Source organism: Aegilops tauschii, chromosome 5 (assembly GCF_002575655.3).
Source record: "Aegilops tauschii subsp. strangulata cultivar AL8/78 chromosome 5, Aet v6.0, whole genome shotgun sequence".
Classification (NCBI taxonomy): domain Eukaryota; kingdom Viridiplantae; phylum Streptophyta; class Magnoliopsida; order Poales; family Poaceae; genus Aegilops; species Aegilops tauschii.
The window spans coordinates 364,341,814-364,362,622 of record NC_053039.3 but is presented as its reverse complement, the minus strand read 5'-3'; the positions used below and the strand labels follow the sequence as shown (position 1 = coordinate 364,362,622).

General features: G+C 45.3%; 5 protein-coding genes across 6 annotated transcripts; 4 read left to right on the top strand and 1 right to left on the bottom strand.

Moving 5' to 3' along the window:
• Positions 1–712: 712 nt before the first annotated feature.
• Positions 713–2,503, top strand: LOC109785415 (uncharacterized). 2 transcript variants are annotated; one of them, XM_020344021.4, is made up of 5 exons: positions 713–1,113; positions 1,179–1,430; positions 1,548–1,769; positions 1,871–1,960; positions 2,052–2,503. In XM_020344021.4, exons 1-5 carry the CDS (start codon positions 904–906, stop codon positions 2,268–2,270), a joined length of 993 nt encoding a protein of 330 aa, XP_020199610.1. In that variant the 5' UTR covers positions 713–903; the 3' UTR covers positions 2,271–2,503. The 2 variants fall into 2 exon arrangements, with proteins under 2 accessions (XP_020199610.1, XP_020199611.1); XM_020344022.4 differs by having other exon boundaries at positions 716–1,113; positions 1,203–1,430.
• Positions 2,336–5,000, bottom strand: LOC109785416 (transmembrane emp24 domain-containing protein p24delta3). Its single transcript, XM_020344023.4, has 4 exons — positions 4,634–5,000; positions 2,883–3,092; positions 2,718–2,794; positions 2,336–2,624 (listed from the first exon to the last, which is right to left on the bottom strand). Exons 1-4 carry the CDS (start codon positions 4,832–4,834, stop codon positions 2,480–2,482), a joined length of 633 nt encoding a protein of 210 aa, XP_020199612.1. The 5' UTR covers positions 4,835–5,000; the 3' UTR covers positions 2,336–2,479.
• Positions 5,001–5,009: 9 nt separating this feature from the next.
• LOC109785417 (uncharacterized) lies at positions 5,010–8,185 on the top strand. The gene is made up of 4 exons (XM_020344024.2): positions 5,010–5,276; positions 5,375–5,474; positions 7,602–7,754; positions 7,849–8,185. Exons 1-4 carry the CDS (start codon positions 5,141–5,143, stop codon positions 7,883–7,885), a joined length of 426 nt encoding a protein of 141 aa, XP_020199613.1. The 5' UTR covers positions 5,010–5,140; the 3' UTR covers positions 7,886–8,185.
• A 3,308-nt stretch (positions 8,186–11,493) lies between these two features.
• Positions 11,494–15,231, top strand: LOC109785418 (beta-1,3-galactosyltransferase 7). The gene is made up of 11 exons (XM_020344025.4): positions 11,494–11,857; positions 12,002–12,101; positions 12,462–12,520; positions 12,618–12,805; positions 13,200–13,263; positions 13,600–13,672; positions 13,854–13,974; positions 14,058–14,145; positions 14,240–14,365; positions 14,458–14,567; positions 14,660–15,231. The coding sequence occupies exons 1-11, from the start codon at positions 11,748–11,750 to the stop codon at positions 14,806–14,808; spliced, it is 1,188 nt and encodes a 395-aa protein (XP_020199614.1). The 5' UTR covers positions 11,494–11,747; the 3' UTR covers positions 14,809–15,231.
• Positions 15,232–19,845: 4,614 nt separating this feature from the next.
• LOC109785419 (putative ripening-related protein 2) lies at positions 19,846–20,519 on the top strand. The gene has a single exon (XM_020344026.4). The coding sequence runs from the start codon at positions 19,904–19,906 to the stop codon at positions 20,441–20,443; it is 540 nt and encodes a 179-aa protein (XP_020199615.1). The 5' UTR covers positions 19,846–19,903; the 3' UTR covers positions 20,444–20,519.
• The last annotated feature ends 290 nt before the right edge of the window (positions 20,520–20,809 follow it).

The window sequence follows — 20,809 nt, the reverse complement described above, 5'->3', positions numbered from 1 at the left end:
CCTTTCTCTGAAAAACCTTTGTGCGCCAAGCCAACTTTACGACATCTCCATCTACTACGTCTTGCTCAGTTTGGCACGTAGGATCTTTTCTGCTGTCAACCACTTAACCGGCCTGCCCTTTGCTCCCTCCACATCCTGGACTTGCTTCTCCCTGTTTCCTTTTCTTTATGAACTGCAACTGTCCAAGGAGAAAACAAAAGGTCGGTTTTTGTGCCGTGAAAATGAAAAACTGTATGCGTAACTTCCGGCTTATTCTTTCTGAGAATCAAAGCACATACGTAGACGCTCACAACACGCGCACACACTCATATACTTGTAAACACATGCACGCAATCCTATCCCTTTGAGCATCTCTGAGAGACACCATGGAAATGTTGCCACGGAAATTTGTATTGCATCCATACTTCATCCTACAATGTACTAGTTCTGTAATTTTTCTTCTTTGGAATTTGTACAAGGTAACATGGTCTTTGTCCCAGACTAAGTTGGACTAAGAGGATTACACACTCATTAACTGGATCATCATATGGCCTAGGTTCAGATTGATTTAATTACCTGCATTCCCTAGAAGCTAACAAGGGCTTAAAAGTCAAGATCCGCATGAGCGCCGAAAACCCTCTCACTGCACTCAAAAGGCCTTAAAGTCAATATCCCCATGATCACTCAAAATCCTGCCCCTGCGCTCAAAACCGATGCTGAGTAGGACACACATTTCCCTCCCCTTTCCTTTCCATTGCTCCCTTTTCTGGCCAATTCCAGATAACTTTCTTCCTTTCTCCTCCCCTCCTCCATTAAAAGGAAGCCAAGAACAACATGGCTCTCTCTCCCTCTCTCCCTTATGCATCTCTGCACTAGCCGTGGTTCACACATCGAAAGCCTCAGCACGGCGCTGAAGTGCCGAGCATGGCTGCCCGTTCTCCTGCCGCCGCAGGGTTCGAGAACGAGTGCAGAGAGATCCACGGAGCATGCGACGAGCCGCGCCGCCTGAGCCGCCTCCTGGCTCACCGGAGCGCGTCGGAGAGGCAGCAGATCAAGGCGACGTACCGCGCAATGTTCGGCGAGGACCTCGCCGGCAGGCTCCATAAAACCCTCACGGCCAATCAGGACAACGAGGTAATAATAAGATAAACAAAGGGCATAACAGGTAGGCAGGGCGTCTCAACGTACTCTGCTTTCAGTCTCAGCATGGCCTCCCTCTCCAGCTCTGCAACCTGCTCTACCTGTGGATGCTTGACCTGGCGGAGCGAGACGCGATCATGGCGAGGGACGCCATCGAGAGCGGCGCGGCGGCCGATTACCGCGCCCTTGTCGAGGTCTTCACGCGGCGGAAGCAGGACCAGCTCTTCTTCACCAAGCAGGCGTACCTGGCCAGGTTCAAGAAGAACCTGGAGCAGGACATGGTCACCGACCCCTCGCACCCTTATCAGAGAGTATGCCTGTCCTATCCACCCCCTGCTTCTCGTTCTAGTTTCAGCCACTTTTCTTCCGTCTCTACTTAGCAAAGGTAGCTCACTCCTTGCCGGGTTTTCCTATCGTGGTCTGAGCAGCTATTGGTAGCTCTGGCAACCTCCCACAAGTCGCACCACGATGAACCCAGCCGGCACATCGCGAAATGCGACGCCAGGCGATTGTACGACGCCAAGAACGGCGGCGGCACGGGATCGGTCGACGAGGCCGCCATCCTCGAGATGTTCAGCAAGAGGAGCATCCCACAGCTCAGGCTGGCGCTCTGCAGCTACAAGCACATATATGGGCATGACTTCACCAAAGTAAGCAGACTCAATGGCCTGGCTGGTTGGCCTGATGATCTCCACTTAACAGAAGAACACTGGTGAACCTCTTGGCCAATCATGAATGTGTATGTCTGCAGGCACTGAAGAAGAATTTGGCTGGCGATTTTGAAGAGTCTCTGAGAGTTGTTGTCAAGTGCATCTACACTCCTTCCAAGTATTACTGTAAGGTGAATAACAGAAAGCAAGCAGTTCTGCACTTGAATTTGTACTACTACATCGCTGGTCCCTGACTCATTCTTCTGTTCTTGGCCTTGTCAGTTACTGCAGAGGAGTATGCAACGCCCAGAAGCTGATAAAAGGTTGGTTACGAGGGCTATCTTGGGCAGCGACGACGTCGGCATAAACGAGATCAAGTTGGCGTTCAAGAGTAACTTTGGAAAGAACCTCGCAGATTTCATCCATGAAAGCTTACCACAGAGTGATTACAGAGAGTTTCTTTGGTTATGGCAAGGGGGCCAGTGCCTAGTAGCATCATAAAATTGGTACTTGCATTTTGTTTTGTAATAGTGGTAAGTTGATCATGAAGAGTGGCAGCAGTACCATCTTATCTGAACCTGGGATTAGGTGAGAACATGCTATCATTCTATTACATAATTGCTTAACATCCATTCTGGCAAAATTATTATATTTCAGCTAGTACTAAATAGAACATAGAATGTATGTATGCTGCAGAGGAGTATATAATCTCAGATGAGCTTCTTCTTTCGGAAGTACCGTTTTAGATGCACCAGCTGCATAACTGAAACACAAATGCAAACACCGAGCGACATCATGCTCAACCATAAGACCCTAGCATTCGTCACCTCACTGACATCTCTCATGTCGGATTCTCTGCATTAAGAACAATATTATCAAACGGAGTAGTTAAACCTTTTGGTATCAACAAAATTGATGAAACATGACCGGAGAAGTGCATTGACTTACTTGGTCCTCAGCACGAGCAGATTTTCGTAGATTGTTTGGACAGATTCATCAAGCTTAAACAACTCTAGTGCAACTCCCTATTAAGGAAAGTTACTGTCATCCAAACGAGGAAAACAACGAAATTGAAAAATGATGGGTATACCATCATAATTTCATGTACTTCACCTCGATCTTTTCCTTTTTAGCAATAGCATCCCAATCTTTTGCCGCGATACCAATTTTCCAGTCAAGATTTAGTTTCACCACCAAACCCTTGTTATCACTGTCAACTGTAAAGCAAGCTAAGTAATTTCCTGCTTCTGATGTGGTAAATGCAAATTGGTCCACTGTAGCCTTATCTTTCTTGTGTATGGTATCCCCAAAAGGGGATGTGATCTGCAAGAATAATGTACATCAAAACGGATACAAATGAGTCAAGAAAACAGAAATTGGAGTCAGTTCCAAGAAATTACAAGGGGAAATAAATATACTGTTAAAACTGAATGATAAAACGTGGAAGGAAGCCTAGTGACGGGATACTTTTTTTGGAATTCTACTGCCCTTGCACACACACACACGTTGCATAAGTACAGGAATATAAGGTATGCAATAATATCATGTGATGCAACTATGGAACTAAAGTTACAGCTAATAGAATAGTAGAAGGTGGATCATAATTCCAATGCCTCCCAATTCCCAAGTCCTTATTAGTTCTTCCTATTCCTAGTTATGACTCAGACTGAACTAAAATACTGCAGATTCTCTCTATTTATGATCTTCTGTTTCCTTCAGTAAAGCACTAAAACATCAAAACCATGTGATTGTAAGGCATGATATGGCACATGCTTGAGAATTCAGCCCTAGCTTAGTGGCTGGAATTCAAGGTGCTGAACCCACCCACCCGTGTCCGAGTCCGCTATGCGGACTCAGATGGGCTGCTATCCGCGTTAATTTGCAGAGAGGTCTCGCTTTTATCTAACAGTGGACAGTTAAAGGAGGTGTCCTTCCCCCTTTAGCCAACGTATTTTTGATATGGAACATGCAAGAAAAGGAAAATTTTGAACTATCAACTCCAATTTTCACGGATACAAGGTGAAAACCAAAATCAAACAAAGATAATTTCAAAACAACACATACAATTCAATGTCGATGTAAAAACTCCAGATATAACAGAAAAATGGATAAGGCGCCAGGACAAATTGAATCATCGTTCTGCCCCATTATGTATTTTATTTCAGTGAATTCAATGTTGAAGGATGATAATGAGCCCTGGTTGAAAGCAAAAACACACCTCTGGTAAACTATGGATCATATAGAATGTTTAAAAAATTCCTTATATATTTGCACTAGCAAAACGTTTTCTAGCTTGTTCCTTTTATGTGTACACGCACAATGTGAAATAATCACATGTACTAGTATCTTTGAAAATGAATAAAGGTACCAAATGTTTTTCAGTACAACCAGCACCTGAGCCCCAGATCAATGTAGAGATATCCCAATGAATCAATGACTTTCCAATTGGTAATAGCCACCAATGACTCGTTACAACTTCCTGACGATTTTACCAACCGATTCTACCCCCGGTGACTCGTTCAATATTCTCCATGACATCTGCACTCTGCAACTTTGCAAAGGGTCCTCACCATTAACAGATCAACCCAGTCTCTGTAAATTCATTGCCTTCTCCCCTTTCCGATCGAATATACTAGAATGCGAACCCAATCCAGCCACTGTAAATTTAAGCTATCAATGAAAGTGGCAGCAGTCCTGCCATGTTTTTCCAAAAAAACGGGGGAGATGGTTCACCCGCGGCAAACCCTCATCATTTATTTCGCAGTGTTGAACGTTAAATCCTTTCATTTTATAACCTCCCACATTGCATTTATGCACCGATCGTTCGGGCGGAGTATGTAAATAAATGTACGTAAATGAATTACCTTGACGGAGACGGTGGGATGGGCCTGCTGGTGCTCGTAGAGGACGGAGTAGTCGCCGATGACGACGACGTTGGACCGGATCTCCTCCGCCACGCACTTGGTCCCCGACGGCGCGATCTCCAGCCACACCGCCCCGGCGCCCGCCGCCATCCACCACAGCACCACCGCCGCCGCCGCCGCCCACGCGCCACCTCGCGCCATTGTCACCTCTTCCTGCTGCTCACACTTACAACCTCCTTCCTCTCCCAGATTTTTTTAGGGAACACCACCGATTGGTCCATCACTTGTTGGCCCATCAGGCCCATTAACATGTGAGGCCCCATTGGGCCCGATTAATCAACCGAGTCCGAGTCAAAGCCCAACAACCTATCCAACCCCCTCTCGGCGCAAAAAGAAAAGAGAAGGGAAGAGGAGAGGAAATCGGCAGAAAAGAAAAGGCGAGAAGGAAGGAAGCAACGAAGCGAGGGGATTCCGCGGAGTTGGTGGAGGCGAGGGTTTGGTGCGGCCATGGAGAACCTGGCGATGCTGTGGGGGATCATCGGGCCGGGCGTCGCCGGCGCGCTCTTCGGCGCCGGCTGGTGGTTCTGGGTCGACGCCGTCGTCTGCAGCGCCGTCCAGGTCTCCTTCATCCACTACCTGCCCGGTAACCAGATCCCCTCCCTCCCGCTTCCCCAGGCTTTTGGCGATTCGTGTCGCGGCTCCGAGGTCGGGAATTGACGGGTCTCTGTGGGGGATTCGCAGGGATCTTCGCGTCGCTGGCCGCGCTCATGTTCAATTGCGTCGACAAGGATGCCATCGGGAACGACTACTACTCGTCCTACGGGGATGATTCCGAGTGGAGGTCAGATTACTGCTCGATTTGGCACCGGTTTATCGAATTGATCAGTGAATTCTAGTTACTGCATATTAACCAACCAAAGAATAGGTTACTGTAATCTAGATGATTGAATTGAACCCTGAATGTATATTGTATACACGTTAACTGCACGACTGAAAAGTTAGTTATATTTTATGATTATAATCTCACACACTGAACTTGTGATGGGTTATTTTAGTTAATAACCCATTGATTTTGGATGAAACAAAACTGATTAGGTACCTTGACTATTCTTGTGTCAAAAGAGAAAAGCCATGATATCTTGGACCTAGGTTAGGTTCTTAAGTCATCTCAGGCCTGACCATATGTTAAGGGCTGACTAATCTGATTATATGAGTCTAAATGGTTTAGAGAAGTCATATTAAGGCTTCTTTGGGTGGTCATGGATGTGCTTGGACAAATAAGTATGTAAGTCAACAGTGCGACCTCTCTTTTTGATGTTTCTGACAGCCAAAACAGTTAGTATATCTCATGAGGGTAGCATTGGTTTCTCTATTGCTAATGGTCCTCATTATTTCCCTATTAGCACTGCTCCTCGATCTTCATTGCATGTTACTCTGTTTCTATCATATTCCTGTTTTCCTTGACATTTAATTTAACATGTGCCAAACACCTACTACATATTTTCTTACCTTTCTGTTACTGTGGCTTGCCTTTCAAGACAAGCTTTTTCCATGACAATCCATGTGGCAATGTGATACCATTCCAGTTGGGTTCAAAGTGAAACTCTTATTGGTTGAAAATAACTAGTTATAACTTATGCTTATTTGGATTTATTTCTGAATTATAGTTGTATACATTAATTTCCTCTGTTCAACTTTCTGCTGCGCGACTTCCTGAGCAAGATAAAAAAAGAAGTGCAGTTTCACCTATTTTCTTCTAAATATCATGCGTGTGTAAAAAATTGTTGTTGGTAGATGTGGAAAGTTAGGACTTCAAGTGTCTACTTCACTCTTTGGCCGTTCTATAGTTCTGCCAGATTCGGCTTATTAAATCTGCATGCTAATTGTTGTGAAGCCCATTTTTCTAAAATTTTAGACCCGTGTATCACATTTTGATTTTATTGTGGTTAGTTTCTATGTAGTTATGTTTGTATATATTCATAGGGAACGATCAGAATAATTTATTCCAAACCTATGGTTGCAACCTGACCAAAATCAGAGTTAGAATGCTTGATTAAGTTATTTTTATGGCTCTAGGTTTTCGATATGTTAAAACTAGTCTCTTTGTATAACATTTTATATGTTGGAGACAAAGGAATGTGTTTAATTTTTCTCAACTGATGTGCTGCGCATTCTGCAAATATTTTAAGCTTCATTAAGACATAACAAAGCCAATGCAAGGATTAGCTAAAACTGCTTCAAGAAATTTGAAAGAAGCCACATGCTTTTTGTAAGAAGAAAAACAGTAGGAGAGTATGATATATATATAAGTAAAGATATTTACGACATGGGGTTGAGCCCCTAGAGGAACAAAGCAAGTAGGAACATTACACTGTCAACATAAGTGGAAATATAATCGCTAAGTGGGATCCTAGGCCTTAGCAGATGAAGCCACACGGATATCTTGCAACAAGATGAATCTTAAAATGTAGGCACAGTCTAGGCAAACCCGGAATGTTGAAGATTTACTTGTTCAGGTTCAAGTGCAGGGTTAAGGGTTTTCATTTTATGGATCATCTATTCATTTATGTTGTGCAAAATCTCAAACTGATGAAATGCTTTTGATCGAAAGAACGTTGTAGTTGCTAGCATTGTACTATGTGATTGCATCGTCACATTCGTTCTCCCTCTTTGTGACTTCCATAAGAGTATAGTAGACCAATGGTGCTTGACCACTTCCTTTTCCACCGAGTGATTGCTTAGTGTACGATCTGGGCTGTTTCCCTCTCGACTATGGATCTTAGCACCCAATCAGTATTACTGATGATGAAGGCCTGTAGCGGGGTTCCCCTGGGGTTGGTAAAGCGAAATGGGTGCCACCGTGTCCCATTGAGTGCTGCTGGGTACAGGAATTTGCTAGTAAATGGGATTTACTCTGCAAGAAGGATTCTACACTGTATTATTCTGACATGGGCTTGTTAATACGCAGGGTGAAGCTTTGGCTTTTTGTCGCCTACGTCGTTTCATTCGTCTGCCTTGCGGGATCAGTGGGTTTGTTGGTGCAAGACGCCCTGACAGACAAGGGCCCTTCTGTGTGGACTGGTGTTGCCGGGGTTCTGCAATGCGTTTTTGTGTTGATAAGGTATATCCGCATGCTTCATCAACTTCGTCTCTCGCTCGCTCCCTAATTCGTTCACTTGGCCAGTACGTGTCCTGACGTCGCGTCGTCTTTGCAGCGGGTTGACATACTGGACGTGCCACACCGAGGATTAAGGGTCAAATATCAAATCTCGCGAAGACGTTTAGTCTATACCCGTGTGTGGTCCTGTGTAAAAAAATATGTTCATTCCAGGGCGGGATTACTTGGTGTCCGTGTGTGCATAGCTGACCGCTTCCTGAAATGGATCCGTAGCATCAGTACTACGTACGTACGTGTTTATTATCCTAATTTGTTGTGAGATTGTGGTGCTTGGTGGCTTGAGAGGTTAGCATTGAGATTGGATCACGAGCTGCCTGCAGCAAGTCGTTATTACTGTCAAACCTCCATATGAAAATTCAGTTGACTCCATTAAAGCTGCTGCTGGGCGGCTGCTCGCAGATTCTTATTTCTTGGTGATCGCAAGACAGTAAGTAGACCAGATGCCGTTGCAGGCTGATTCTTTTGGTGCCCGTAAACAAAGTTGGTCAGTCGATTGGGGTGAGAGCATCAGTAATATTCTTTCCATCGGCTTCTTGGGCTCTCGTGCAGAGTAGAGGACTAGATCGTGTGACGTCAGTGTGAGGTGGTGTGCTGAATGTACTCTCATAAATCGAATATGCTTCACACACGACAATTGCTCTCACGAGTCTAGGACGATGGCTTATTCAACAGTGCTGTGCAGTTTTGCCTTTCCAATGGACTGGACTGTAGTAGTACTCCGGCAGCGCGCCCCTCATAAATTCGCATTTCGGACTCGTTGAACAGCAGTAGATCTTGCAGTTAGCCTGGCGTCTTGTTTAGATTAGGTTAGATTGCGTGGGGCCTGGCTGCCGCCCACCCCCACCCTGCCGGACGAGACCACGGCCCAGTGTTGCTCGTGCAGCTAGCTCTTCGGGATCGCGCGGCAGGCAGGCTGACCCTTGGCCCTAAAATATGCCGAGGATGGCGGAGGAGAAGACGAGGACCCCCACGTGTCGCCTCCATCGACACGGCTGGATCACCGTCGCGTTTCCCCGCTCGTCCCGGTGATGTCACCAGTGCCGATCCGTCCGTGGCGTCTCGTGTGCTTTGTTTGGTCTGCAGCCCTGATCGGATCCAGCTTGGTCGCTTTCCCCAAAGCTCATGATTCCAGGACCGGGATATCGCGTTGCTTTGGTAGTGCCAACCGCATTTGTTTCTTCCTAACCAACTTCCCATCTAGAGCAAGGAAAGAGGAAGCGAACCTACTCGGAGAGCCACTACGAGTAGTAAGTACCGTCACGGGAAATCCGTCGTATGCAGAGTGGATTTTCCGGCCAGACGATCCAAAATCGTCCCCCCCCTTTTTTTCCGTCAGTAATGATGAGCAGTCTGTCTACCAAGGGCGACGATAAAACAACGGCGATCCAGCAGATGGGGATAGACAGCGTGACGGGCGCCCCACGGCCGACGTGCGCGCCTGGTGCGCCCTCACGTACACGTAATCGCGCGGGTGAACTCGTAACGCGCCGCAGAACCCCCGCCCCTGCGCCCGCGACGTGACGCCCGGGCCACTCCGACCCGATCCTCGGCGCACTCCTCTCCGACGCGAGGCCCTAAAATATGCCGAGAACAGAGGAGACGGCAAGGACTCCGCTGGCTGAGCCCCTGATCGGACCAGACCAGACCAGCCCAGCCTCATCGCTTTCCCCAAAGCGCAGAGCATAATAACCGATTAACCGGACCGGGACCGGTACGCGTCGACGTCGCGCTCTTGGAAGTGCCGACCATCCGTTCGTGCTTAACGACTTCCATGGCCCAAGGAAGAGTACCGAAAACGACCTGGAACGCTTTCTCATCGGTGCTCCCGAATTATCCTCACTTTTCTCCGGCAGAACGTCCGCTAATGATGAGCACTGAGCAGTCCACCGGCAGCACGTCAGCCAGAGGCGGTGAGAAGAAAGGAGTAATCTGACGAGGAAACGCACGGCGCCTCGCCGTCGCCGTCGCCAGCGGCTGGCCGTGGTGGGTGCCGCGTTGACTCGGGAGACCACGAGCCAGGCGCGCACCGGGCGCCACACGGCCCCGCGTCGTCGCGTGCCCCCCACCCCACCCCACCCCACCCCACATACTCGAACGTGATACGGACCCCCCGGCAAGTCCGCCGGACGGCAGCGACGTGTGGCGCCCGGGATCCGATCCTCGGTGCCAACGCGGCCTGCCGCCGGAGCGATGGATCGTGGATGTGCAGATCACAGATGCCCACACGGCACGACCGGTCGGCCGCGCCGGCGATTTGTGCGTTTAGTTTTCCGCCCATCGTTGCTATGCTGGCTGGCTGGCTGGCACGGGGCAATTGCAAATAAGTACCGAAGCTGGCGATTTTGACTCGTTTTTCAAGGCCTATTTGATTTCAAAATAGTCATTTTATTTTAAAAGCTTTAAAGGATTCCAGTCCATACAAATATTTAGGAGTACTCTAGAAGTCTAGAGTCTATGTAGCTCTTTTTCTTTTGCGGGTAGAGTCGATCGGAAGTTTTTCCGCAAAAATAAAAAATAAAAAATAAAAATAAATCCTTCTAATCCGTAAAAAAAATATGTATGAAGGAATCCTTCTAAATATCTATGGATTGCCTTTCTACACCATAATTCAATTGGAGTTCTACTGAAAAAGGATCCAACCTCTTGAAAGGAAAATCTGCTGTCTATGCCAATAATTACACACCCGGTCTCTACGGCTAACCCCTATTTTTTTCTAGGTGCAACCAAACACCGTAAATAACGGATTCCTATGTTTGGACACACTTATTAGACATGGCATGCGCCTCGATGGTGTTGTATTTATTTCAACATTTTACCTGATTTTAAAGGTCATCACATTTATCTCGGCAGAGGACTCATCAGTGGTATCTTGAACAATTAATGCACCACATGTCTCTAATACAAACGATTTGAATGATTTCAAGATGGTTCGCCATGCCTGCCGCGGGGTACATGTCCCTAATATGGGGGCGTCGATTCTCGGTCATTTATGACGAGAGTTGTTCGACAGCATTTATAGTAGTATCTTCCAGAGTGAAAGTGTCCTTCTCAGCTCGAGCTCATACGAGTCTCCGGCGAACAGTAAAATCCCCTCAAAAAAATTTTTTTGGCAAACTTTGACAAATGTTTTCAATGCTTACAAAGTTTCATCCTTAAATGACATCGTGGAAGTCATGAAAAAAAATTAGCACTCCAAAATGCTCTTGAAATAACTTTCTGGAGCATCGATTTTGCTTGCTTTGCCACGACTTCCATGAATGCTATTATATGATGGAACTTTACAAGCATTGAAAACATCTGACAAAGTTTGCGACAAAAACGTTCAGTTTTTTTTACAAGTTTTGGAGCTCGAGCTCAATTAATCCACGTCCCTTCTAGAGGTTAATTTTTGCCTATCAGGCAAAAATACCACAAGTTCTAAATTATGTATCGATAGGACATGGATTTCTATAATTACTATGAAATTCATAAAAAAGACAAAATTGGCTCCATGTTCAACGGATTTTTTTTCTGGAGAACAAGGAAAAGTATTTTGTTTCCGCGAGAATGAATTGACTCGAATCGGTGCAGGGCCGCAGGTGTTCGTGACGACGATTACCCCCCCAACAATTGCAAGACGAACGTAACAATCGCCTCCGGTTGTCACTGTCCCTGAGAAAAGAAAAACAGCCGCCCTACCCCCGTTCACAGCCCTGCATTGTGAACGTAGCATTTCTTTTCTGAACCCGGCCATTGAAGATTAAACTAGTCTTCTTCTCCGTCTTTGTGTTTCCCTCCCCCGGCTTCGGTTACTTCCAACCTTCATAAAGGCCGGCCTCAGCTCCTCGCTCCCGGCACAGCACAGCAGGGCACGACGCGTTCCCCAGACCAGACCAGAGCCCCAGGCGACACACAGTTACGGAGAGAGTTCGAAGAACGGAGGTGGCTGGGAGGAAGATGAAGGCCAAGAGCGGCGCCGCCGGCGGGGAGAGGAGGCCGGTGCTGTCGAGGACGATACTGCTCCTCTGCGCCTGCAGCTTCGGCCTCGGCATGCTCTTCACCGACCGGTCAGCCCCTCTCCTCTCCCCCTAGATTGGTTTTCGCCTGACCCGCTTCCTGGCGGGGTTCTTGGATGCATCTGCTCGTCGGTTGCGCGATGCGGTGCCCATGCTCGCCGTAGGCCTGTGGCTGATGCGTGTTCTATGGCGTAGGTTCGGAGCGATGCCGGATTTGAAGAGCCCGGTGGTGGCGCAGCGGCGGCGCCAGGAAGAGGAGCTGCAGGTCGTTTCGGAAGATTTTGTCGCCAAGACGGTACGTTAGGGCGGCTGACTAATCAATGAACCTCTTCTACTTATTTATGTTGATGGTACTTATGCTTGGTTGCATTTTAAAAAGTACTATTAAATGTTTGTAAACTTTGGCATCATTAATTTTATCAATGTACAAACGCTGTAAACACCCATTGGTACTTCGATCGGCAGCATCCGTTTTTGGCACCTGGTTTATTTCAGAAAAAAGAACAAACATGGTTTATCAACATAAGATAAATCAAGTTATTTTTTTACAAGAAATAGTTGCAAGTGAAAATGGTCATTTAAATGAGAAAATCCTGATATTCTTGTTCCCCCTTTGGTATGTAATTCTCTGAACACCTTTATTTATTTATTTCAGAAACCATCTGACGACAGGGACGTGATGGGAGAAGTGGCCAAGACTCATGAGGCCATACAGTACGTTGACATGAATCCTGGAAAATGATCTGAATCTGTTAGCATTTTTGCATTATCTATTGGGGGACTAATGGGAACATATCATTTTTGTGTGTAGATATTTAGACAAGTCGATCGCCACGCTACAGATGGAGCTGGCAGCGCGGCGCAGCAGGCATGAGCTGCTTGAGAGTGCGGATGGCGTGAGGCAGGAAAGGAAGAAGGCTTTTGTGGTGATCGGGATCAACACCGCCTTCAGTAGCAAGAAGCGCCGGGATTCTGTCAGGGAGACCTGGATGCCTCAAGGTTCATACATTGCAAATGCTACCTGATTGTCTCCCTTGTTTTGGTCTGGGTGTTGCTTGCTGGCTTTCTTGTTCCCAGTTAGAACCGATGCAGAGGTGTATTTAATCAACTGGGATGATGGTGTGCAGCTAGCGAGGAAATTACAGAGAAATGTGCAAGTACAGAATCAAGGGATCAAATAGGATCATCTATCATCATAGCAAATAGAATCAATTAAATGTGATTATTTATCATCGTGACAACTAGATTAATCAAATAGGTTTATTTATCATCATAGCTCATACAGTTTGTTGCCAGAGTACTTTCTGCTAAGAGTTGAGCTATTTAGATTGGGGTGGATCATTTAGTTGGCTGACAGTTATTTCACCACACATATCTCGTCGTTATTTATCAGGTGAGAAACTCAAGAAATTGGAAGAGGAAAAGGGTGTTGTCATTCGCTTCATGATCGGTCATAGGTAAGGTTACGGACACAATATTTTATAGCTTGTTGCCAAAATATCGTAAGATGAGGTTCCGTAAAAGAAAAATCGTAACATAGAACAGATATATTGTAAATATCTCCATGGAAAGCTTACATATTTTAGCCAAGAAAAGGATTCCGCAAAGCCTCAGTTTCTTGTTCTGTTTTGATTTTCAGAGATTTCTGTAGTTATTCACTTGCTCAAATTCCAAAAGACAGATTTCACTCAAGATTCAATAGATTGTATTACTATTTTTTCAGAACACATACTGTGCAGCCTATATATATTTCCATAAGTCTAAATGTAGTAACCTGTGTTTATGCTTTACAGTCCGGCATCGAACAGCGCCCTTGATCAGGCGATTGACGTGGAAGATGCTATTCATCATGACTTTCTTAGGCTGGTATGGCGTTACTCTCCAAACACTGAATTGCATCATTTCTTTCCCCTTTCTGTTAAACGACAATCAGCCAAATCTTCTTGACATCATTGATTTGAGGTGTCAACAGTTCAACACTGAAGTTAATTCTGATATAACTCTCAAAGATAATTTTTTTTATTCTGACATCCATCCGCGCGTGTAGGACCATGTTGAAGGTTACCACAAGCTATCTGCAAAGACCAAGACATTCTTCTCCACTGCTGTGGCCTCATGGGATGCTGATTTTTATGTCAAGGTGGATGATGATGTCCATGTCAACCTAGGTATGCTGTTGTTACATATAAATATACCTTATGAAATCCCAATAATATTGAAGAGAACTAACCAAGTGATGTATTTTGTACAGGAATGCTCCTCACAACCCTCGGGCGGCACAAATTGAAACCCCGTGTCTACATTGGCTGTATGAAGTCTGGACCGGTTCTTTCTGACAAGTAAACCTTCTGAAAACACTATCTAGCTATTACAGTCCAAGTATCAGTGCATCCTACTATTTTATAAGTACTGAATATCACTGCACTTGTTCAGAAGTTCGAAATACCATGAGCCGGAGTTCTGGAAGTTCGGAGAAGACGGGAACAAGTACTTCCGGCATGCGACCGGGCAGATATACGCCATCTCAAAAGACCTCGCCACCTACATCTCAGTCAACAAGTAAGATTAGATAACAGATAATGCTCATTCAGACAACATTTCCATTTGATGACTAGCAACTGACGCCACCGTGTTTTCGTTGTATCACCCAGCCCCCTTCTGCACAAATTCGCGAACGAAGATGTGTCGCTCGGAGCATGGTTCATCGGGCTAGATGTGGAGCACATCGACGACCGGGACATGTGCTGCGGAACTCCACCAGGTCAGTTCCTTTCAGTTGTTATTATCTACACCATGCATGGTCTCTGAAGATTTGGCACTAACATTTCATTTCTGGAACGTCTTCGGTCTCAGACTGCGAGTGGAAGGCGCAGGCAGGGAACGCATGCGTCGCTTCGTTCGACTGGAGGTGCAGCGGGGTCTGCAACCCAGTCGAGCGGCTCAAGGACGTGCACATGAGGTGCGGCGAAGGAGACGATGCCATCTGGAGCGCCTCATTCTGACGAGATCCTAACAAGTATTCAGAGTCAGGAGGTTCTGTCCGGGTATAGATGTAGACAGCGCAGATCATATATAGCTGCCTGAAGGCTCCCCGAGTGTGAGATCAGACCACAACACGATTGGGTGGGAGACGACAAGAGAAGAGATGGCTTGGCATATTATCTGATGATGAATGAATGAAGGAACAAACAGGAGGAGAATACCGGACGGACGCACCTCTCTTTCTTTTCTTTCTCTTTCTCTTTTGTACCTTGTAGAGATAGAGGTGATAGTCATATACAGATGCAGGGGCTTGTTTGGGCGTACATAAACATAACTGCATTCAATTAATTATTTCATTTCGTCTACTACATGATCATCCTTGAAGCAGTTGGAAGTTGAACAAAGCTAGGCTTTGTGTATAACCAAAATATCATCGTTGTCCCCGCCGTCTTTTGTCTTTTGTACTACGTGTGCCAGAGTTAAGGACGCTGGCATCTTCGTAACCTCCTTCCACGGGAGGTGAGATCACGACTGCTTTTTTTGTTTTCTGCCGGCTTTCTGTTTTGCTCAAAATCAACCTATGGATCAGATGCAAAAATGCCATTCACTCGCGGTAAGCATACGTTGAAATTCGATATCCAGTGGGCTTGACCCTAACACCGAAACAACCTAAAACGTCTCTCCGTTACACGATAATATAGAAGGCTCAGGTATTGGAGGGCAAACGGTGCATCTCCAAACTAGGTGTCTTTCCAAAATCTCGTGTTGAGGTTATTGCCCACCGAGAAAGAACATCTCGAAAGATTTCAACCTTAACTCTCATCAAACCTTTCTAGAACGAAGAATTCAGCATCTTTGCTGAAACTTGGGACATGGTCTTGGGCCGAATGTATTTGTTTTGCGGCAACTCTTGCCAACCACCTTACCCGGCAAGCAACTTGAACGACCATTTTCTAGCAAGCATTTGTCCTTGATTTCAAGGTACTCAATCCCAGGTTACCCTTGATCTTTCAGCCTACAAAGAACATTCTACCGCCATATGCATTGGCTTCATATTTGGTTTACGCTACATCGAATGGAGTAGCAACCACCATTCACTGTGATTTTTATGCGGTTAGAGCGGGTGGGCTAGGGAGGTTTTTACCCAATATGGATGTAAGCATAATCTTCATATTGAATCACCACCTCCCTCGATATAGGCATAGTATCTTCTTTGGTTTTTTGTTGCTAGCTTACCAAACGCTTGGTAGGCATAGTATCCTTTTTTTTTGCAGGTCGGCATAGTATCTTCTTGATGCTACATTTTGAGTTAATAAAAGTGCCCTTTATAAAAGAAATAGCTAGATGATATTTTTATTTAGAGAAAAGTATGTTTTTGGTCCCTCAGGTTTCCAAAAAGTACAGACTTGGTCCCTCAAGATTTTTTGGTATACATTTGGTCCCTCAAGTCTCAAAACCGGACAAGTTTGGTCCTAAACCAGATTTTGACCCTGTTGACCGGGTTTGACCGCCACAAAACCGCCTGATGAACAATAAATTCGAGTTTTTTTAAAAAAAATCTTCAAAAAAATCTGGAAATTTTTGGGGTCCAATATGCTTACATGTGTAAGGTTCGACCAAATTTTCGTGGTCTGTCAACACTCGAGGAGCTCGTGACAAAAAGAACAAAAATATCTGTCTGATGAATAGTAAATTCAAAAAAAGTAAAAAAAATTCAAAAAATTCTGAAATTTTTTGGGGTCCAATATGGTTACATGCGCAAGGTGCGACCAACACTTTGTCATGAAATGACATAGGACGGGCTCTAGCAAAAAAACAAATTTTGGCTATTTTTTGTGAGTGAAAATTTGTTTTTTTTTTGCCACGAGCTCCTTGAGTCTCGTAACACCACCAAATTTTGGCCGAACCTTGAGCATGTAATCATATTAGACCCCAATAAATTTCAGAATTTTTGAATTGTTCTGATTTTATTTTCGAATTTACTGTTCATCGGACGTAGATATTTTTCTTTTTTTGCCACGAGCTCCTCAACTGCCGAAAGACCACGAAAATTTGGTCGCACCTTTGTGCATGTAAGCATATTTGACCCCAAAAATTCCAGATTTTTTTGAAGATTTGTTTTCTAAAAGCTCAAATTTACTGTTCATCGGGCGGTTTTGTGGCGGTCAAACCCGGTCAACGGGGTCAAAATCTGGTTTAGGACCAAACTTGTCCGGTTTTGAGACTTGAGGGACCAAATGTATACCAAAAAATCTTGAGGGACCAAGTATGTACTTTTTGGGATCTTGAGGGACCAAAAACATACTTTTCTCTTTCATTTATACTCATCACATTGCCAAAAGAATGAATATGTAAAGGACATATCCAGTGCTAGAAGCTCACACACCAAGTGAATAATCCATACCCTCTTGGGTAGTTTAAAGAAGGAAAACATAGACATCAATAAAACTGGTATGAACAAGATTGATAAGGACAACACCCCCATAGGAGAGCTTGCTCTTCCACCTATCGAGTTTCTTTTTATAATCGATTATCAATACACTTCCACTCTTTATTCAAGAGCCTACGATAGAAAACTGGGATACCAAGGCATCAAAATGGAGGTGAGCACGACTCACAACTGAAAAGTTCCTTGTACTAGTGTTCAACTTCTTTGGCATTCCAAAACAAAATAACATACTTTCATGAAACCTTTAATACACCATTGACGTTGAACATGCCACGAGTGATCACTTTGGTGCTTACAGTTGTAGAATACCGAAAAGTGGTGTAAAATCTTTGCTTTCATATGCAATACAGTGCACTCGTCATCCGTAGATGTTAGCTGCGTTAACATGGCACCGGGTTTTCCGTTGGCGTGTCAGTGTGGCGCGGGCCCTCTTGCAGCGGCGGACAGGCTGGCTCGCATAGTATCCGTCTCTATGACCATTGGATCCCACCTATCAGTGAACACTACAAAGGAATAATTGATATGAAAAATGGTAGCCTCCGGGGGACAAACCGATGACATCGTCGTTATCCCGTCACCCGTGCTAGCCACTCCACCCAATGTCTTTAATGTATAGATATGATAACTAGGCTTTATGTCTTGTAACCAAACACACTCGTGGGGCTTAGATGGGTTGCAATCAATATGGCCTATTTTCCACAGGTTAGTTTCTTTTTCCTTTTTAAAAAATTATGTAAATCATAACCACATTAATAAAAATAAAAATAAATGATATACATACAAATAAAATAATGTTCTTTAAAAAATGTTTATGTAGTTTAAAAGTATTAATGTATAATTTTGAAATATTCATATAATTAAAAATCATATTTATGAATTACCAAAATATTTTTATAATTTAAATAATATTCTTTTGATGATCTGCATCACACTAGAACCGTATCTATCTTTCCGTACATAATTTCTTGTTCATTTTATTTAAAAATAATTTTTGCAAACATACAAACTTTATTAAAAAATGTGAACACTTTTAAAAACGAAACAAACATTTTCTTAGAGCATGTCACTTTTACATACCACATTTATATTTTATTAAACGCATGAATTTTTAAAATTATATACAGAATTATTTAAATACATAAGAGATTTTCATACTTACACCAATATATGTTATTAAATACATGAACACCTTTTGAAATTATATATTTTTTATAATTACACAAACATTTTAAAAAATAAGTTATTTTATTTGTATGAACGTTATTTCATAAATACAAATTCACTGCTCTGGTTTTAATTTACATGTTGTTTTTACAGATTTCTAAAAAATGAAATAAATTTTTTGTGCTAAACACACTTGCTTTATTGATAAATGTCCAAATACATTTCTATAAAATGAAAACACTAATATGTAAAATGGGCCACCCTGATTGCAGCCCATTTAGCCCCATGAGCCTGTGCTCAGTCCATGTGTTGTAATAGCATCGTTTGCATTTTTGTCCAAAAAAAAACATCGCTTGCATTGGGTTACAAGACATAAAATCTAGTTATAATCATGGGCGCATTAGGTTGAGTGTCGAGCTCCACGGGAGGGATGGCGCGTGGTCTTCGGTTTCATTTTTCATATGAATTATTTCTTGGTGTTGTTCACTGACAGGTGGGACCCAACGACCAACTAGTCTATTCCATCGATGCAAGCGGGCCCCTCACCATGTGGGCATGGCAACATAAATATGATGCCACACCATCACATTTAACGTCTGTATTAGACCCGCGTGCCAAGATTTTGAACCACTTTTCTGTAGTGTAAAACTACAAGCACCATAGTGATCCTCCATGAAAAGTTCAAGCGCCAATGCTGCATTTACCTCTATGAAAGTTAATCTTGAGGAGTGAGGCGTTCTGGCTCCCAGGAGCATCTGCAGCTGCGTTGAATAAAAAAATTAAAATAAATACTAGAAAAATTCAAAAAAAATCTAATTTTTTGGGCATGGTAGATAATTTGGTGCGTGATGTCCGGTCCAAATTTAATCATTTGCTGAGAGCTACTCAAATGTCCAAATGCTCTGAAATTTGGAGCGCACCTCACATACCAAATTATCTATCATGCTCTGTTTTGACCCAATTTTCTTGACCGGGTGTAGATGATCCCGGGCTTAGAATTGGATATTCGAATCTTAAGGCCTAATAATTGTTGAAAAGATGTTTGGACGGTGTTCGATGAAGATGATGGTGCCGTCCGCAACGGTGTTAGAGAGAGGCGACACGGTATGGATGTCATGCCACGAGGTGCCCGTAGCAGGACGGCACGTCTAGCATTTACGACAGGCTTCCCTATTTCGGCTACTATTGCTACGCATCTTCTTGACATTTCCATGTCGCGTCGCCATCTACGTACTGTCCTCCCCTCACTCCTTCGCCGCCTCAGTTTGACTTTTGAGGCATTTTCTTTGCGATCGCAAGGACAAAAGCCTGAGGTTCGTCCACGAATCCTCACCCTCAACCGCAGCACATGCAATGCAGGATCACACGGGACGAAATACGAGTCGCAAACAAACACCGGAGCACGCGCACTGGACGAACACGCCGCCTGCCTATATATAGAGAGCTGGCCACTGCACACTCTCACAGTCTCACACCCGCCGCTCAGCCGTAACTTCACAAAGATGCTGAGGTCCACCGGCCGCCTTCTGCTGCTCGCGCTAGCGGCGAGCCACCTGCTGCTCACCGCCGCCGGCGCTGGCTGCGAGCCGAGCGGCACGCTCCGGCCGACCCAGAGCCACGCGTGCCAGGACTGCTGCAAGGCCGGGCAGGCGTACCCGACGTACAGGTGCTCGCCGCCGGTCTCCTCGTCCACCCGGGCGGTCATGACTCTGAACGACTTCGACGCGGGCGGCGACGGCGGGGACCCGTCCGAGTGCGACGGCGCGTTCCACCGCAGCTCGGAGCGCGTGGCGGCGCTGTCCACGGGGTGGTACAGCGGGGGCTCCCGCTGCGGCAAGAGCATACGGATCCGGGCCAACGGCAGGTCCGTGCTCGCCAAGGTCGTCGACGAGTGCGACACCGTGAACGGGTGCGACCGCGAGCACGCCTTCCAGCCGCCGTGCCGCAACAACGTCGTCGACGCCTCCCAGGCGGTCTGGGACGCGCTGGGCATCACCGGGGAGGAGGTCGGCGAGTACAACGTCACTTGGTCAGATGCATGACCTATATATGTGCATGGACGAATAGAGTGTACACGCGGACCCAAAATGAATAAACGGAATTTATAAGGGCCGCCTATTTAACAGGGCATCTGAATTTTCTTTTGGCTTAAGTCGATTTTCCCAGCCATCCAACGAGCCGTTAGCGGGCTACGTGGCAGGTACGCTTTGCCCTGGAGTGCTTTGCAGAGCCAACTTCGGCTTATCGGAGTGTACGCCGTGTGCGCTGTTTAAGCTGAAAATGCCTGAACGCGGTGTTCACGGCGTACACGTAGGTAAGCCGAGTACCACCTGTTTGTGGTGTGCCATCATGGGCATACTCGGGTTAGGTGCAGATAAGTCGTAAATTAACCCGTGTTTCAGCACTCG

Coding starts and splice junctions, on each gene's coding strand:
- LOC109785416 (XM_020344023.4), bottom strand. CDS start 4,834: ATGGCGCGAGGTGGCGCGTGGGCGGCGGCGGCGGCGGTGGTGCTGTGG. Junction 3,093..4,633: donor ATCCCACCGTCTCCGTCAAG/GTAATTCATTTA, acceptor TTATTCTTGCAG/ATCACATCCCCTTTTGGGGA. Junction 2,795..2,882: donor CTAAAAAGGAAAAGATCGAG/GTGAAGTACATG, acceptor TTTCCTTAATAG/GGAGTTGCACTAGAGTTGTT.
- LOC109785419 (XM_020344026.4), top strand. CDS start 19,904: ATGCTGAGGTCCACCGGCCGCCTTCTGCTGCTCGCGCTAGCGGCGAGC.
- LOC109785417 (XM_020344024.2), top strand. CDS start 5,141: ATGGAGAACCTGGCGATGCTGTGGGGGATCATCGGGCCGGGCGTCGCC. Junction 5,475..7,601: donor GGGGATGATTCCGAGTGGAG/GTCAGATTACTG, acceptor GTTAATACGCAG/GGTGAAGCTTTGGCTTTTTG. Junction 7,755..7,848: donor TGCGTTTTTGTGTTGATAAG/GTATATCCGCAT, acceptor TCGTCTTTGCAG/CGGGTTGACATACTGGACGT.
- LOC109785418 (XM_020344025.4), top strand. CDS start 11,748: ATGAAGGCCAAGAGCGGCGCCGCCGGCGGGGAGAGGAGGCCGGTGCTG. Junction 12,521..12,617: donor AAGACTCATGAGGCCATACA/GTACGTTGACAT, acceptor TTTTGTGTGTAG/ATATTTAGACAAGTCGATCG. Junction 13,264..13,599: donor CGCTTCATGATCGGTCATAG/GTAAGGTTACGG, acceptor TATGCTTTACAG/TCCGGCATCGAACAGCGCCC.
- LOC109785415 (XM_020344021.4), top strand. CDS start 904: ATGGCTGCCCGTTCTCCTGCCGCCGCAGGGTTCGAGAACGAGTGCAGA. Junction 1,770..1,870: donor ATGGGCATGACTTCACCAAA/GTAAGCAGACTC, acceptor GTATGTCTGCAG/GCACTGAAGAAGAATTTGGC. Junction 1,961..2,051: donor CTTCCAAGTATTACTGTAAG/GTGAATAACAGA, acceptor TGGCCTTGTCAG/TTACTGCAGAGGAGTATGCA.